We start from the raw sequence: 18,567 nt of genomic DNA, 5'->3' as shown, positions 1-18,567 counted from the left end.
TAGTCAAGGCTATAGTTTTTCCAGTGGTCATGTATGGATGTGAGAGTTGGAGTATAAAGAAAGCTGAGTGCTGAAGGATTGATGCTTTTGAACTGTGGTGTTGGAGAAGACTCTTGAGAGTCCCTTGGACTGCAAGGAGATCCAACCAGTCCATCCTAAAGGAGATCAGTCCTGGGTGTTCACTGGAAGGACTAATGCTGAAGCTGAAACTCCAGTACTTTGGCCACCTGATGCAAAGAACTGACTCATTGGAAAAGACCCTGATGTTGGGAAAGATTGAGGGCAGGAGGAGAAGGGGACGACAGAGGATGAGATGGTTGGATGGCATCACCGACTCAATGGACATAGGTTTGTGTGGACTGCGGGAGTTGGTGATGGACAAGAAGGCCTGGCGTGATGCAGTTCATGGGGTCGCAGAGTTGGACATGACTGAGCGACTGAACTGAACTGACTGAACTGAGAATGCATCTTTAACTTGTCACAGTTAGGCTTTAAGTGACTGTACACTGTGTCATGTAAATATGTTTACAGCAGCAGACTTCCATTTCTTCTACCCCAGTCTTTCTGCTGTTGCCATACATCTTCTCTGTATGTTATAAACCCCATGGTGTATTATTTTTAGGAAAGAGTTCTATTTTAAAGAGATTTAAATAAAGATGCATTCTAGATAAGCTAAATACATGAGACCAGACAATAGTGATAGTTTCGGACTTCCCTGGTGGTGCAGAGGATATGAATATGCCTGCCAATGCAGAGGACGTGGGTTTGATCCCTGGTCCAGAAAGATCTCACATGCTATGGAGCAACTAAGCATGTGAACCACAACTACTCAGTCCACGCCCTAGAGCCCACGAGGCGCAGCTACCAAGTCCATTCGTAGCTGCTGAGGCCCACGCCTGGAGCAGTCACTCCACGAGAGAAGCCCCCACGGTAAGAAGCCCGTGCAAGTAGCCCCTACTTGCCGCAACTAGAGCAAGCTCTCATGAAGCAACGAAAACCCAGCACTGCCAAGAATAAATTTAAAAAGGTTTTTTTTTTTAAAAACAAGTGATAGTTTAAAAGCCAACAAAAGAGATAAAATGTAATCACAAAAAACATTCAGTTGTCAAAAAGAAAGCAGAAAAAGAGGAAAAGGGAACAAAACCCGGACAGACTAAAGAGGGAAAAAATATAGCAAGCTGGTAGACTTAAACCCTACAATATCAATACTCACAACAAAAGTTAATGGTTTGACCACCCCAATCAAAAGGCAGAGATTGCTTGACTGAATAAAAGTATAAGACTCAACCATATACTGTCTATGATACGTCCACTTTAATATAAAGATACACATGGGTCAAAAGCAAAAGGAAAGCAAAAGATTTGCCATGGTAACACTAGTCAAGAGAGAGTTGGAGGGGCTATACTACCATACAAAGTCGGTTTTGGAGAAAATAATGTTACTAGTGATAAAAGGATCATTTTACAGTTATAAAGGACAATTTAATTAACAATACCAATACTTATGCACTGCATAACATGAAGCACTTGATGCAACTGCAAGAAACAGAAATAGAAAATAAAAAACTCCAATGACAATAGCAGCAAAAAATGAAAGACTCACATTTATGAGTCTTAAAAAATACAGGGGAATCTACATGCTTAAAACTTCAGAGATGACCAAAATGGGGAGATATGCTGTGTTTATAGATCGAAAGGTTCAATATTGTTAAGATATCAATTCTCTCCAAATGTACGTGTTTAATACAATTCTAATTAAAACCCTTGAAAGATATTTTGTAAATAAAGACAAGCTGATTCTAAAATTAATTGGGAGAGATAAAATAACTAGAAAAGCTAAACAATTTGAAAAAGAATAAAAAGGTTGGCGCGTTCACATGACTTGATCTCAAAATTTAATACAAAGCTAATGGATTTCCCCAGCGGCTTAGATGGTAAAGAATCTGCCTGCGCTGCAGGAGACCTGATTTAACCCCTGGGTTGGGAAGATCCCCTGGAGAGGGGAATGGCTACCCATTCCAGTATTGTTGCCTGGAGCATTCCATGGACAGAGGAGCCTGGCAGGTTACAATTCATGGGGACACAAAGATTTGGACAGAACTGAGTGAACTCAGGGAGTTGGTGATGGACAGGGAGGCCTGGCGTGCTGTGATTGATTCATGGGGTCACAAAGAGTCGGACATGACTGAGAGACTGAACCGAACCAGACCGAGCTACTAACACTGTCACTTTTCACAATCATGAAGACAGTATGGTATAGGTGAGCAGATCCCTAGATCAGTGGACGAGAATACAGGGTCCAGAAACAGACTCACAAATACAGCCAATTTTTGATTGACCATATCAAAAAGGTGGAAAGGAATTCAATGGAGAATGGTTACTCTCTTCAACAAATACTTGGATATCCACAGGCCAAAAAATAAACCTCAGAGAAAATGGATCATAGATTTAAATGTAAAAGTAGAAATGTTTAGGAGAAAATTTTTTGAGTTTGGGTGGGGCAAAGACTTCTTATATATGACACCAAAAGCACTATCCGTGAAAGAGACAAATCATAAATTAGCCTTCATCTAAATGGAAAACTCTCTAAAAGACACTGTTCACATAAAAAGACAAGCCACACACTGAAAGAAAGGATTTGCAAATCATGTATCTGGGAAAGCATTTGTATCCAGAATATGTAAAGAAGTCTCAAACTCAATAAGAAAACAACCCAATTAAAAAATGGCCAATGACATGAACACACACTTCCCCAAGGAAGATATGCAAATGAACACAGGAAAAAATGCTCAGCATCGTTAATCATTAGGGAATTGCAGCTTAAAGTCAAAATAAGATAAGAGGACTGAAGATACCAAATGCTGACAAGGAGGTGGAGCAGCTGCAACTATTACATGTGACTGGTGGGAGCACAGAAAACGGCACATCTACCTTGGAAAACAGTTTGGCAATTTCTTAGAAAGTTAAACAAATACTCAACGATATGACCCAGCAATCCCACGCCTGTGTGCTCAAACATCAAACTGACTCATCAAACTTGTTATGCTAAGTTAAAGGAGCTAGACTCAAAAGGCAACATGCTGTCCGAGTCCATTCATATGACATTCTGGAAGAGGTCAAACAACAGAGCTGGGGGATAGGTTACTGGCCGCCAGAGGCAATGGATAAGGGGAAGGTCTGATTTCAAAGGACTACCGTGCAGTGCTTTTTTGGAGGGCAATAAAACTGTTCTCTAACCTGAGTGGTTACATGACTATACATACTTGTCAGATTTCAGAGAACTCTTCACTAGAAAGTTAATGTTGCCATATGGAAATTTAAAATTAATTTAAACACATTACAGAAAGATATTTACTAGGTTCTAAGTTCTCAAACCTTCGTGGTTCACAATGCCCTAAGTGTCTTCATAATTTCTTCACTGTGCTCCTAGATCAAAACAAATAGGTATTAATTTAGGAGCTTAAAAAACTCCAGCTTTTGTGAGGTACAACTGACATGTGTAACTGTACATAAACTGTATAATTTGATACATTTAACATTTGCATACATCCACGAAATGATCATGCAAGATGATAAATGTATCCATCATCTCCCAAAATTTCTTAGCAGTCTTTTGGGAAAAAAGGTACATATAAGTTGGTTGGCTGGAGGTAGGGGTGGGTTTAGGCAGAACTGGGAAAGGGCAGAGTAAAGACAAAGGTCAACTTTTTTTTCCTTTTTGTATTTATTTCACATACTTAAAATAAGCACACATTTAAAACTAATTTTAAAACATCCAACAAAACAAAGGGTAATTCTCTCAAAATAAGAACAAATCTCCAAGAAACGGCTCACCGATATTTAAGGTAGAACAAGCATTCTCTGGATTTTAACAAGCACTTGTTGCTTTCATCTCCCCTTAGCTCATCTCTCAGACGAAAGCGCCTCTTTACCCCACGTTACTGTGACTTTGGTCAAACAAAAACTACTAGGCAAAAAGGGGAAAGCATTGTTCACTGGAAGGACTGATGTTGAAGCTGAAACTCCAATACTTTGGCCACCTGATGTGGAGAGCTGACTCACTTGGAAAGACCGTGATGCTGGGCAAGATTGAGGGTAGGAGGAGAAGGGGATGACAGAGGATGAGATGGCTGGATGGCATCACTGACTCAGTGGACATGAGTTTGAGTAAGCTCTGGGAGTTGGCCATGGACAGGGAGGCCTGGCATGCTGCAGTCTGTGGGGTCGGTCGCAAAGAGTCGGACACGACTGAGCGACTGAACTGAACTGATGGTTTAAATCACCACCTGAAAGAAATCTGCAGACTACTGAAGCTTCATTTTTAATATACCACCTCCTTTCGTTCAAAACGCCCTTTCCCCTCTCATTTGCAAACTATCTTTACCCTTACAACACATAAAACTTTCCAGAACACACTGTAAACATCAGATATAAAAACCGAAGGGGAGTATCCAACATCAGTCCTTAACTGGAGTCCTTAACTGGACGATCACCAAGGGGATCTTGGCATGAAACCTCCAGTAAGGACCAGAGGGAAACCCTCTGCTCTTATTAGAAAACGCTGACTTGAACCCCAAGCATAAAAGAAAACTTGCAAGGCACCATCTCGTCACTGACAAGCAGCACAGATTAAAATATGGCGATGAACTCATTTCCCCTGGAAACTCAACATGGATCCCGATAGGGACAGTACTACTGTTACACTACACACCAGGAGGGTTTGTTTTTTTTTTTTAAAGAAAAACATATTTACTGATTTTTGATGATGGCAAATGAGATACATAATCATATGAAATTTTTTAAAATTACAAAAATAGAGTAAAAGGGGAAGATCCACATAAACACCACGTAGAGGCAGCTACTATTAGCAGTTGGCTCTACGCTCCTCTAGAACACAGTCTCTCTGAGACAGTAAGGTGGACTGCGGAAGGGCACCCCTGAGTCAGAGTCACTGACTTCTATGGAGTAATCCAGCCCCACAGAGGTGGGTGATTCCAGAGAGGTCTACCTTGACGTGAAGCACCTCTGAGCCAGCCACTTCACTCAACCGGTGACCAAAACAACTCCTTTTCCGACCTGCAGGCCATATTCATCTGTGACTAAGACGAGCCTTAGTGCCCTCGCCTAGGCAGGAAATCGTCGAGTGAGGGTTACTGAGCTCTGATCAGGACTTGCGCTCAATTCCGCGGAAGAAGCCGGGGCAAGCCGTTTTCTCTGGAACTGAGAGCCCTGGGGGAGTTAGGGTTGTCACAGGCAGCAGGGAAGGCTTAATCTCAGGGGGCAGGCAGGCCATTCAGTGTGACCCGGAGACACAGCGCGACGCCCCAGCAAAGCGACGCCCCAGCAAAGCGATGCCCCAGGAAATGTTTCTGAGCCGCTCCCAGGCCGTGCTGGTAGAACTCCTTGAGAGGAGTGCTTCTCACACTTTCTGGTCTCAGGACCCCTTTAAACTCCTGCAAGTTACTGAGGATCCAAAGAACTTTTGTTATTAGAGTTCTGTCTATGGACATTGACAGTATTAGAAATTAAAGCAGAGAAAAAAAAAACAAAAAAACTTACTCATTAAAAAATAATAAACTCATGTCAATATAAATGTATAAAAACTACTTTTTTCACAACTAACATTAGTTATTTCATAAAACAACTCATATTAAATAAAAAGATTTCCTAAAACAAATTCAGTGAGAAAAATGGCACTGTGTCACATTTTTCCAAACTTCTTTACTATTTGGTTTAATTAAAAAAAAAAAAAAAAAAAAAAAAGAACCACAAAGCTGAATTCTTCTATCTGCTATGCTCAGAATGTTCACTTGGTTGAAATACAGGAAGAAAAACCTGCCTCCAGCACTTAGGTAGTTGGAAAAGTGAGGCGTGATCAATAGCGCTTCTAGATAACTGTGGACTTCTCTGATACTTGACCCAAACTTGACAAGTGGTAGTTCACTGAAGGTTACCTATTCTGTGGAATCCTCAATCTTATCAATTAGAAGGGTCTCTAATTCCTGAAAACCCCGTGATGTGTCTTGTACTCTGAATGGCTCTCCGGCCAATGAATGGTTTTATAACATCATCTGTTTGTCATCTGGAAAATACTGGCCTCACTGAACTATGTGTATTAATGTGTTGTGAACAAATTGCCTACTAGACTGAACTGCCACGCTTTTTAAAAACAGGTTTATTGAGATATTCACGTATCATACAATCCACCCCTTTAAAATGTACAATTTGGTTGTTTTCAACATATTCACAGGGCTGTGGAGGCACCACCACGTCTAGTTCCATTCATTGTGTATGCTAAGGACCCCACTCACTGGTATCGACGCCAGTCTCAGCAGGATGGCGCGCAGCACTGGGAAGCTGACGTCTACACTGGCAGACACAAATCTTCCAAAATTCAAAATTTCTCCTGAGAGCCTGAATTTTCTCTTTGAATGCTCAAATTTTAATCATTGACAACAAACATCATCAGTTATCTTCCTTAAAGTGACATTTTCATTTTATTTTGTGAGAAGATGCTCCCTGAAAACCCAATCTCAATAACTTTTTTATTAGTCGTTCAAGTATAAATGGTATTTCGTGAAAGAAGAGGCTATGCTGTTAACTTGGTTTTGCTATGAGAAACATGCCAATGCCTGAAAAACAGATTAATTAGATAAGTTAATTAAATACCAGATGGCTGACTATATTTTAAAAATGGCCAAAATATTGAGATAATGGAGTTTATGTAATTTAGCCCAAGAATCTAGACTCCAGGAACCTCCCCCATGGGCATTGCTCCCTTTTCGTCCTCATCTCCCTGAACCGAAGCTATTCTAATCTGGAAAATAAAGGTCGGGCTTGATAATCTATAAGGTTCATTTAATTTCCGCTGAATGACGTATAAAGAGACACAGCTCACATGAAAAGTGCTAAACGTCATTAGCCAAGAGGGAAACACAATCCAGAACGACAGTGAGATCCTAGCTCACACTTACCAGGATGGCCACCATCAGACAGACAGACAGTAACAAGTACGGGAGAGGTGGGGAAACTGAAGCCCTCCTACCCTGCTGCTGGGAATGTGAAACGGGGCAGCCACTTTGGGAAGTAGTCTGGCAGCTCTCCAAAACGCTAAACACAGAGTGTTAGCATGGGACCTAGCAGTTCCACTCCTGGGTAAACACTCAAGAGAAATGAAAACATGTATGAAGCGACTCAGCAGCAGCAGCAGCAGCAGCAGCATGTACACAGAAGTCTGTACAGGAATGCTCACAGTGGCATCAGTCACAACTGCTAAGGAGCAGAAATGACACAAATACCCATTAATGGATAAACAGGTACATAAAACGTGGAGTATATAGTCATGTAATGGACTATTATTCAGCAATAAAAAGAAGTTCTGACACATGCTACACCATGGATGAAACGTAAAAACATTATGCAAAGTAAAAGAAGGTCGTGTACTGTATAATTCCATTTCTAAGAAATATCCAGGTTAGGCAAATCTACAGAGGCAGAAAATAGTGGAGCGGTTACCAGGGGCAGGGGTGGGGAGTTAGGAAAAGTGGCAGTAACTGTTAATGGGTATGGGATTTTTTTTAGGGGGATGAAAAATATTACAACATCATATGTGCCGATGCCTGCACAACCCTGGGAACAGACTGAACCGAACTGTGCATTTTAAAGGGGTGGATTGTACTTATGAATTACCTGTCAATAAATCTGTTAAAAAATATAGCAGCCCAGTGTAACAGGCAACATATTTAAAAGAAGTAAGCATGAAAGTGCAACATCTCTAGAGCTCTGGATTCTTCAAAGTCAGTGGGAATAAATGTCTGTAAAAATACTAAGACAGGGACTCCCTTCGCAGTCCAGTGGTGAAGACTCTGTGTTTCCACTGCAGGGTACACAGGTTCAATCCTTGGGTAGGGAATTAGGATCCCATGGGCCATGTGGTGCAGCCAAAAAAAAAACCAAACACACACCAGGCAACCCTCAAGCAAGGCTCAGTGGTAAGCACACCAGGGGCAGTTGGGATGGAACTGCGAAGGGGCCCACCTCTGCACCTGCCCCGCCGGGTCCAGGCGCTGCACCTTGAGTCCTGCACCCTCTCTGCTTCTGAGAGGGCCAGAAATGCTGCGAGCACCTCCTTGCACACCTTCGTGGGACGGTCTAGCTCACCTCACACCAGGTTTCTCTCCGTACCTTCTTCCCACCACGTGGGCGGTCCTGCAACTCTACTCTCTCCCCATTTCCCCATCTTTCACGGCCTCACCTTAACCAAAAACGACACGTTACTGACCCCAGGTCTGGGAAGGCGCACATCTTGCTCACCACTCTTATTTCCTCACCTAAAAACATGTTCAGGGGATGCTCAGCAAGTGTCTGTTATGTGCATTAGAGGCAAGATGCCCAGGACTCTGAAGACGGCCTGCATTGCCTGAACAGGAACAAAGCTAAGAGGGTGGGAGAGCCTGGTTATTAGGACACGGTTTTAACAGGGAGGCAAGAAGTAACGATCACTTCATCTGAAACAAGTCTCAAGAGTGCGAGGCATGCTAAGTAGTTCTGGCAACAGGCCACCTTGGTGAAAGACCTAGCAGAGACCAGGGCCCGCGAGCAGTGCAGGGCAGGAATCCAGTCCACATCCGGCCAGCCTGGGCCTCGATGCCCCTTGCAGACCCCTCCCTCCCAGAGAGAGAGCAGGACTCAGGGGCTGCCGGCAGCCCAGGCCCCGTCCAAACAGAAGAAGCTTCCACACGGTCATCTAATACAAACAAATTGAGTGTTTATAATAGATGCCATATAGATACATTTAATTCAAAAATAGAATACATTTAATATACAGTAAAGCAGCATTTAAAGTCAATGGAGAAAGGGGAATATTCATCACATGATATAGGGACTAATGATTTTTCAATCATTTTAGAAGACACAGTCATATCCCTACCCTGAGACATTTAAAAAAAAAGGTTCCAGGAGGGCTGCAAAACATCTTGTGAACAACAGAATTATCAGAGTGTTAGAAGATATTAGAGCTTTCTCTCTGTGATTCTGGGGTTTGGGAGGCCCTTCCATAGTAACTGAGAGCGGAAATTAAGGAGAGAAAAAGACACTCCCTGATTTTCCTTAGTCTGAATGAGAGACGCTTTAAAGGATTTACTGATCAGTACACACCTGCCAGGGGATAGTGAAGGACAGGGAGGCCTGGCGTGCTGCAGACCATGGGGTTGCCAAGAGTCGGACACGACTTAGTGACGAACAATAGGCCTGTGACGGTTCTTCAGGTAGGCGTCTGGGGAAGAACCCAGACGGGCCTCACAGCCCTAGGCGGACGATAGGCTGGTAAAGTCTGACCTTTAAGAGCTAACCAAAATAAAGGAAGCAAGCTGATCTCTCAACTTTGGATACAAGAAATTGTGAACTACACAAAGAACGTGACTTACATTTCTTTTCTCCCAAAGCACACATACTAATGTAAGAAGAAGCATATTTTAGGTCAATGAGCCGAGTCAATTTTGAAATATATAGCTTTGGGGGAACAGAATCAGAAACTTAGAGAGTTCAATGGAAATCAGGATTTAAAATTTTATATTAAGCCACAAGGATTCCCTAGTTATCAAGGAGTAATATTTCAAAGACAGATAAAATAACAATTCAAAAAAACTCCAGTTGTCTGTTACAACTGGAGTTCAGCATTAAACATTAGAGTTTTAAAAATGGTATCACATGAAATGTTTCTAGATGGTAACCTCTAGATGTGACCTCTGTGACTGAGGTCACAGCGGGATCTGCAAAGGACCTAGAGATGGGCTGGAGAGTCTGAGACTGAAGACGGGGATCTGGGGGTCAAACGAAACCGACAATGAACCAGCCAATCAGGGTGGACGTTCCTGACTCCAGCTTGGCCCCACCACTATTCTACCTCCTCCCAACCATTAGCATTTTCCTGCCCGTGTGTGGACCACACGCTTACTTCTGAATTATGCATGGGCACTGTTAAAGAGAGTAAAGCAGTTAGGAAAAAAATGAAAGTTCTGACATTTCTACCCCACGTAGCGGCCGTGAGGATCAGGTGAGTTAACACACGCAGGGCACGGCGGCCCTTTGAGTTCCCTCACTGTGGTCTAGGGCATGGCACAAAGATGTCCCTTCTTCCAGGTGCCAGTACCTACTTTTGAACAGGAGGATTTTTTTTTTGGTAGCAAATGTCACGTTAGGCTTAAACACCTTAGCATATTCTAAGCAAGTCAGAGTTCAGTTTGTAACCGAGGGCGGGGCACGCCGGTTAAGGGCAATTACTCACCATGTGGACTACTTCTGGGTAAATAGGCTCTGTGATGACATTCCGATTATGGGTGATATATTCTACCATTTCACTTAAAGCAGCTCGTTTCACTTCCTTCCACTTTAGGTCACTTAGTGGATCGGAAACAAAGTCAAAGAGGACACAACACTGACGTAACTTCTGGATAAAAAGCTTCTCTTGATCAGCAGGAGGAACATCTGAAAAGGAGAAAGCAAAGGATTATCGATCGCAACAATGCTTAACCCAGAATTACTGCGACGCGCTTTTAAGTTTTCTACAACTTTTGAATCTCTATTGAGATTCGAGAAACAAGAGATGGGGTAGGAGTGAAGAGAGGTTATACATTCCTTAAAGACAATGAAAGGAAAAAACAAGCTAGTCGCTGCTCAGATCATATGCTTCATATGACAAAGTTTCTATGTTTCTTAACTCTCTGAAGCCATGTCCAGAGTACTGTTCAAAATAAAATTATAATTAAGTGCTTTCATTCAACAAACATGACCCTGAAGCCATATCGCATGCCGCAGCATGGTGGGCAGTGGAACAGGAGGCAAACCGCAGCTCCGGTGTGGGGCGACGGGCACCGCGGGCCCGCTGCACACGGCAGGTGAGAGGCCACAGGAGGGGTGCCCCCCGGGCCCGCCGCTGCTCGAGATTTACGGGGGAGGGCGTGGTGGCTGTCCCTCGGCCAGCTGGCAAGCAGCAAGGACCATTGCTGTGGAGCTGGCCGAGCGCGCTGTTCCACGTACCCAGCGGGGGTCTCCACCCACCCTGGGGCCCCGTATCCTCCGTCAGCATGGGTGACGGTCAACGTGCGTCACACACGACAACAGCCATGCAGAAACAGCTCAAACAGTAACGGTGTTACTGAGGGAGCGCGCGCCTGGGCCGGGGGCGCACTGAGACCTCTATACACACCACACATACTTTTCTCACGTAATCTTTACAATGATACAACAGAAACGAGATGCAGGCACGGAGGGTCAGTGTAGGACTGGGAAGTAATGGAGCTCTGTGTGACGTTCTGGGAGGTATCGGAAAGCCCCGATTTGCCCGTGTGAATGTGACAGCTTTCTGGGCTAAAGGGGAAATCGGCAGTGACATTAACAAACAGGAGCTATTGACCCACTGACTGAAATGTGTCCAAGATCTGCCTGACACAGTGAACCAAGATTTTCCACAAGATCACACTGGTGTTACACTATCAGTTAAGGGTAAAATAGCCATTCGGAGGGTGAAACAGCCCACTGGGTCTTAATTTGATAAGGTGTACAGGAGCCTATTACTGTGGTTTCAGATTCCACACTGCAGATTCCTTCAAGAAACCTCTCACTGGTTACTTTTTGCTGTGGTATCAAAGAAAATGTCCATAACGATCTGAAAAGCCTGCTGGAACGCTCCTCCCTTCCCAATCATGTGTCTTCCTGCATTGTTTTAACCAAAACACATGGCAACAGGCTGAATGCAGAGGCAGGCCGGAGAATCCAGCTCTCTCCTAGTAAGTCAGACATTAAAAAGACTTACAAAAACAGAAAATGATACCACCCTTTCTGGCTTAATTTTTAATGTGGTCAATATCAGCAGTTAAGCCCGCATCAACAGAAGCTCTCTGGGTCCTACATAGTTCTGAGGGGTGTGAAAGGGTCCTGAGACCAAAGCTGCTGAGAGCCCCGCCCCATAGGAGCCGGCACCGCAAGTGGGTGCCCAGGTGACCCCGGCTTCCCTGCTTCCACCTGCCTCTCCCCGCATCAGCTCCCCCAGCCCCCTCACCTCCCTTTCCTCCACCAGCTGCCCCTCCTGTCTGGGGTTCTGCCTTGGGCCTGCTCACTTCCTGGTCAGACAGGACACACTCCTGGTCATCATTTAGCTCCTCCTGCCTAGAATGGTCAGCTCCCTCGCTGGGCATCTCTTCCCCATCGGGCTGCTTTCTGAGAGCAGGTGCCAGGTGACTGTCCCTTGGTTCTCGGTACCCCCCAGTGCCCAGTGTGGAACCCTGCAACTAGCAGGCACCTCAGCACAGCCTCCCACTTCCTGGGAAGCTCCCCGAGTCCCCACACTGCACAGCTGCCAAGGGATGAGGGCGTGCTGCCTGAAGGGTACTCAGGACTGAGGGACGGAACCAGGACCACAGACATTCTGAGTCTAGCTGGCTGCTGAATCACTCAGATGAGCAACAGTCACTACAATGTCTGGGTCTCTTTACAATCAAATATCCAGCCCTTTTCAACGAAAAGCTTCATTTTCTCAATGACCTCTGAGCTCGACTTCAGTCCTCACTCAATCCCACACCTGCACTCACCCTCCACTTTGCCAGAAACACCTTGAATGAGCACATTCTGTAGTCGCAGCTTGTGTACGTGGAACCTTCTGGCTTTCTCATACTGTAGAGAGCCGAGAAGCCCATATAACCCTAAAGGCTACATGATGACGACCGAGCTGTCACCAGAGCTCTGAAACAAGCCTACTGCAGCAAGAAGGAAGGGCAGAGTAAAATCCTTTTTCTTCCTAGAATCTCTACCAGTAAATATTCTTCTAAAAAAACCAAGAAAATCTCAACTTGCTGAAACTGTCAATTCTTCCAGGGCTCCAGGCAGCTAAGGTGTTCAGTTCAGCTCGGTCGCTCAGTCGTGTCCAACTCTTTTCGACCCCATGCACTGCAGCACGCTAGGCCTCCCTGTCCATCACCAACTCCCAGAGTTCACTCAAACTCATGTCCATTGAGTCGGTGATGCCATCCAACCGTCTCATCCTCTGTCGTCCCCTTCTTCTCCTGCCTTCAATCTTTACTGTTATTAAATATTTTTATTTACAGTTTATTTAAAGTTTGTGAGCAAAATTTCATGAGCTCGTGTTTTAAAACCTCATTTGGCTACATTTACAACTTTATTATTTTTTTTAAACTGTATTAGACCAATCAAATCGAGTGAAACTATCGCGCCCACAGCCCATCAGATATCTCTTCATGCACACTGATTTATTCGGCTGTGCCGAGTCCTAGCGTGGCAGGCGGGATCTCTTGCTGCGGTGCACAGGCTCTCTGGCCGTGGTGCCTGAGCTCAGTAGCTGTGGCACACGGCTCAGTGGCTCCATGGCGTACAGGAGCTTGGTTCTCTGAGCCCTGACCAGGGATTTAACTCGTGTCCTCTGCATTGCAAGGCAGATTCTTAACCGCTGGACCACCAGGTAAGTCCCTCCTGTGTTTTCTGAATGCAGGTTAATTTAGGTTCTTGTTGGTCAGCATATTTTAAAAATCTTCAGTACTTTCTGCTGTGCTAATAGACTGTACCACTGGGGGATAAATATGAGTGGAGGTGGTGGTGGGAGAATACGCTTTTTACCCTTGTGTATGCTGGGTCTCTACAGAATGAGTTATTTTTGTAATTGAAAAATAAACTCTCTAAAAACTATCGTTAGCATTGCTAATATTTTTTTAATGCATTTTTTAATTGAAGGATAATTTCTTTACAGAATTTTGTTGTCTTCTGTCAAACATCAACACGAATCAGCCATAGAGCATTGCTAACCTTGAAAGAGGAGAAAAGGTACGAGAGATACAACCCGTACTTGACCTGACTGTTCTGATTACCATGCAATGTGGATCAAACGGTAAAAACGAACCTGGGCTGACACAGTCGGTATATCACGCCTCAGCGTTTGGTATTCAAGACTGTACTGACTCTCGAAGTAATAAACCATGACCCTGGATTTGACCCAATTATTATGATTACTTCTATGAAGCACAATAATAAAAGAACGGATTCGGAATTCTGCCCACGAGTGACAGTGGTTTACTTTAAACTGTCTACAGATGAGTAACACTGACATTCTTGTTTTCGGACACATTACAGAGCAACCTTGGGCCCCAAAGAGAGCATCAGCTAAAAAGCACAATATGAGACAAACTGCTGTAGCCCGCGGGTTTGGCCGGGAGCCCCCGTGACAGGGGTCTGGACGGGCCCCAGGGTACCACCCAGAAGCCCGACAGTGTGTGGAGTGAGATCTCTGATCTAAGAGCAAGAGGAACATGGAAGGGCACTTACGGCACTGGCTGGAGAGCGTTCTTAATGCTGAGCAACGTTCCCTTTCATTATTATCTTTTTAGGTTAGGAGCGGTGACATTTCTCGCTACAGATAACATCACAGGTGCCCTGCGTTTATATGAATTTCTTCACCCCTCCCTCAGCTGTTTTCACTGATTTGCTATGTGAACTTGGGAGGTTTCCTGATTACTTCAAGGTAAATCCTTGATGATACCAGGAACAAACCTGATGATACCCACGCAAAACCTGCAGGAAGCAAGGAGCGGAGAAAAGACAGTAACCCATAGCATCTGAAGAACGCATTACTCTTCAGAAAACATATTTCCTAAAGGGAAGTCTGTAATTAACAACTGATGCATAGGGGTGTGCTTAATGAGGGTTGCTGCCAGACTGGGGTGGCTTCGTGAGTGCCCCTGGCCCTTGGGTGAGGGAGGGCAGCATTCTCACCAGTGGCTCCAGGGCAAGCTAATAAGGAGTGGACACCCTCCTCTGACCGCTGACCCCCAAAATGTGGGTGAGCCCCAGGGCCTACCCAGGGTGATGACAAAACTTCTACTTGTGTTTGCTTTTACAAAGACTAGAAAAATAGGAGGTACTAATATTTGACACAGGAGCTGACACACACTGGAGGTGTATGTTGAAGACTGCTCTGCTGCCAGGCAGGAGTGATCGAGAGCCTGGGGACCGCTGGCCAGGCAGTGAGGAGCCTCTCCAGGCCTTCCCAAGTGAATCCAACACAACCCAGCACGTCACAGCTGGCTCCACAGGTGTTTACAGCATCTGTGCACCTCAATTATCGCAGGGATCAACGGACAGGACAACACGTTGTAACTGCCGAATTGTAGGATGGGACACAAAAAAGTTACATCACTGAACTGTCGCTGTACTGGAAGGGGGCGGCATGTGAACTCAGTCTCTGGGTAGAAATATTATCAAAGGAAACAAAGCAAAATAAGACAGGGAAGCCCACTTCCATGACTCATCTTGGTGGAGAAGAGAAACATTCCAAGATGCCAAAAGGATCAACTGTTGGCAGGACAGTCAGAGAGAGGCAGGCCTTCTTAGCACAGAGATGATGGCTTTTCCCAAATAAACACAACCCCGATGAGAACCAAAGCCAGAGCTGCACGAACCGCCAGCCCAGAGAACGTCACTCTGAGAAGATGTTCCTGGAGGCACGGCCGTGAGGCTGGGAACCGTTTCGCAGTCACTCACGTACTCCGTGCTAAGCAGATGTGGCAGGCTAGCTTTGAGAGACCCCCGTGCGCCCCTCCCGGCCCCCAGCACCCACCCTCCTGACAGTGTGGGGACGAGAGCCTACCAGCATGTGCCCACTCTGAGCCCGCACACAAGAGGCAGTCCACACAAAACGGAAACACGGACAAACTCTCCAGAAGGAGGGAGCCAATCCTTCAGCCGTGGCATCCTGTCTTCCCAATACACTTATTCTGAGTACAAAGTGAGTGGGAATACGGCTGAATCCAATTACTACCAACTTGGAGTAAATCTGGGATTCGTCATTAATAGGTATTAAATTCCACTTACTCTTGGCAAGTACCCCCCACCAAGAAGAGTTCAGCAATACTGCTTTGATTTTGAAAGAGAATTCACATGCCGGATTTTGAAGTGACTGTTTTCCCCACTGCCTCCTCCGTCTCCTGTCCTGAACCAAGTGTCTGCAGACATGAGAGCCCTTCTGTCGCACCGTCACCTCCCCCATAGCATCACCGCAGAGCCTCACAATGGGCCTTATTACCTGTCAGACGACGCTCCTTCACCTTGCCCAGCTTTACATCTTGACCATGCATGGCCCTTCAAATTCCCCAGATCAATTTGGTGAGAATAGAAGTCTCTGCAATACTGACTCTTTCAATCCACAAACATGAAATATTTCTCCAATTACTCTTTTCCTTAAATGTCTTTCAATAAAAATTTTATACTCTTCTCCTAAAAATACAGTACGCATCATTTTTCAAGGTTTATTCTTAGGTATCTGTTATGTTCTGATGCTACTATAAACTGTATCTTTAAAAAGATTCAAGAATTTTCTAACTGCTGCTGTGGTTTAGGAAAAAAAAAAAAAACAGATTTGGAGTGTGACTTTTGTAACCAGTTACTCTTTTGTGACAATATACAGTCAAGGCTGTTCTGTAGTGACGTATATACTTGATTTATGACAGGACTGCACTACAGAACAGCTACAAGGGTAGCTGGTTACAAAAGTCACACGACTTTGATGCTGGGAGGGATTGGGGGCAGGAGGAGAAGGGGACGACAGAGGATGAGATGGCTGGATGGCATTACTGACTCGATGGATGTGAATCTGAGTGAACTCCGGGAGTTGGTGATGGACAGGGAGGCCTGGTGTGCTGCGATTCATGGAGTCGCAAAGAGTCGGACACAACTGAGCGACTGAACTGAACCCTTCTGTGTGTATGAAAACAAATTTCCTGCATTTTTAAATTAATTAATTTTTAATTGGAAGATACCTGGTTTATAATATTGTACTGGCTTCTGCCACACATCAACGTCAGCCAGCCACAGGTATACACGTGTCCTCTCCCTCTTGAACCTCCCTCCCGCCTCCCACCCAGCCCAGCCCTCCAGGTGGTCCCAGCTCCTATTAATTCTAGTGATGCCTCTGTGAGTCCTTTTGGATTTCTGTGTGTACCACCCTTTCATCCACGAGTACCGACACTGTTCTCTTTCTTGCCTGAGCAACGCTGCCAGGCAGCGGTGAGGGCGTCACCTTGGTCTCTCCACTGCCTCCGAGGGGAGCTCTCCCTAGCTCCCCAACCAGACAGACACTGGCGGCAGGACTCTACAGGTGGCATCTAGCAGGTGAAGGAACTGGCCTGCAGGTTTGTGCGTGCGTGCTTAGTCCCGGCTAGCTCTTTGAGATCCCACCTGCCAGGCTCCTCTGCCCACAGGACTTTCCAGGCAAGAACACTGGAGTGGGTCGCCGTTTCCTCCTCCAGGGCATCTGCCCGACCCAGGGGCCGACCATCTCCCCTGCGTCTCGTGCACTGGCAGGCGGATTCTTTACCGCTGAGCCGCCTGGTTCAGTGCCGTCTCAATCCAATCCAACGGGGGCTTCTGTGAACCGATAAGTGAATTCTAAAAGGCACATGGAAAAGCAAAGGGGCGACACTCACCAAGGCCCTCAGAGAAGAACCACAGGGTGGGTGGGAGGACTTGCTGTTCCAGAAATCTAGACTCGCAGGGAAGTTTCATGAAGGAAAACGGCCACCAAGAACAAGGCCCAGAACAGGCCTGTAGAGACGTATATACTCGATTTATGACAGGACTGCACTACAGAACAGCGAAGAGAGATCAGTCTTTAAAAATACAGCTCTGGACAGGAAAGAAGGAAGGATAGAGAAAGAAGAAATCGGATCATATTCTATGCAAAAATAACAAGTTCCTGGAGGGCTAGGACTTCAGTCTGAAAGATAAAACTCTAATGCTTTTAGAAAATAATACGAAAGAATATCCCATGTAGAGGAAGAAGTAGAGAAGGGCTTCTTACGACCTAAGGACTGCAATCATTAAAAGACCGATGTGATGAACTATATAAAACTCAAACCTTTTTCTTCATCAAGACACCACAAAGAATGAAAAGACATGCCAGAGTAAGAGAACTATTTGAATACACATAGCCAATGAATTAACGTCTGGAATATGTAAGCATTTCCAATGAGTCAGTAAGAAATACGCAGAGTACCAATAGAAAACGAGGCAAAAGTCTTAACCGGGTACTTCATGAATATGCCCCAAAGGCTAACCAATTGCCACTCACTAGTGGCTGCTGCTGCTGCTGCTGCTGCTAAGTCGCTTCAGTCATGTCCGACTCGAGGAATGCAAATGAAAACCACAGTGAGATACCACGAGACACACCGTAGACTGGCGGACAGTCTGAAGACACCCAGTGCTGGGAGCAGCCATGTTGGGCTGGGCAGGGCTGCTGGGCAGGGCTACAGGGCCTGGCGTTACCAAGGACAGAGGCGGACAAATGTGCTTGTGAGCTGGGATGCACTGCTGGGAATTTTAAATACATATAAAACATGGGCTTCCCTAGTAGCTCAGACGGTAAAGTGTCTGCCTGCAATGCAGGAGACCCGGGTTCGATCCCTGGTCGGGAAGACCCCCTGGAGGAGGAAATAGCAACCCACTCCAGTGCTCTTGCCTGGAGAATCCCATGGGCAGCGGAGCCTGTTGGGCTACAGTCCATGGGGTCGC

General features: G+C 45.4%; 1 protein-coding gene across 9 annotated transcripts in view; it reads right to left on the bottom strand.

Moving 5' to 3' along the window:
- The window catches only part of PPP2R5C (protein phosphatase 2 regulatory subunit B'gamma), a 139,694-nt gene that overhangs the window by 45,954 nt on the left and 75,173 nt on the right, over positions 1 to 18,567 (bottom strand). For all 9 annotated transcript variants that reach the window (XM_018066070.1, XM_018066062.1, XM_018066065.1 and 6 more), the window contains one exon: positions 10,286 to 10,485. In XM_018066070.1, the coding sequence (XP_017921559.1) occupies positions 10,286 to 10,485 (200 nt within the window). The remainder of the gene's footprint in view (positions 1 to 10,285; positions 10,486 to 18,567) is intronic.

This window comes from Capra hircus, chromosome 21 (assembly GCF_001704415.2).
Source record: "Capra hircus breed San Clemente chromosome 21, ASM170441v1, whole genome shotgun sequence".
NCBI lineage: Eukaryota > Metazoa > Chordata > Mammalia > Artiodactyla > Bovidae > Capra > Capra hircus.
Note: the sequence above shows the minus strand (reverse complement) of the source record. Positions and strands in the feature narration are given on the sequence as shown.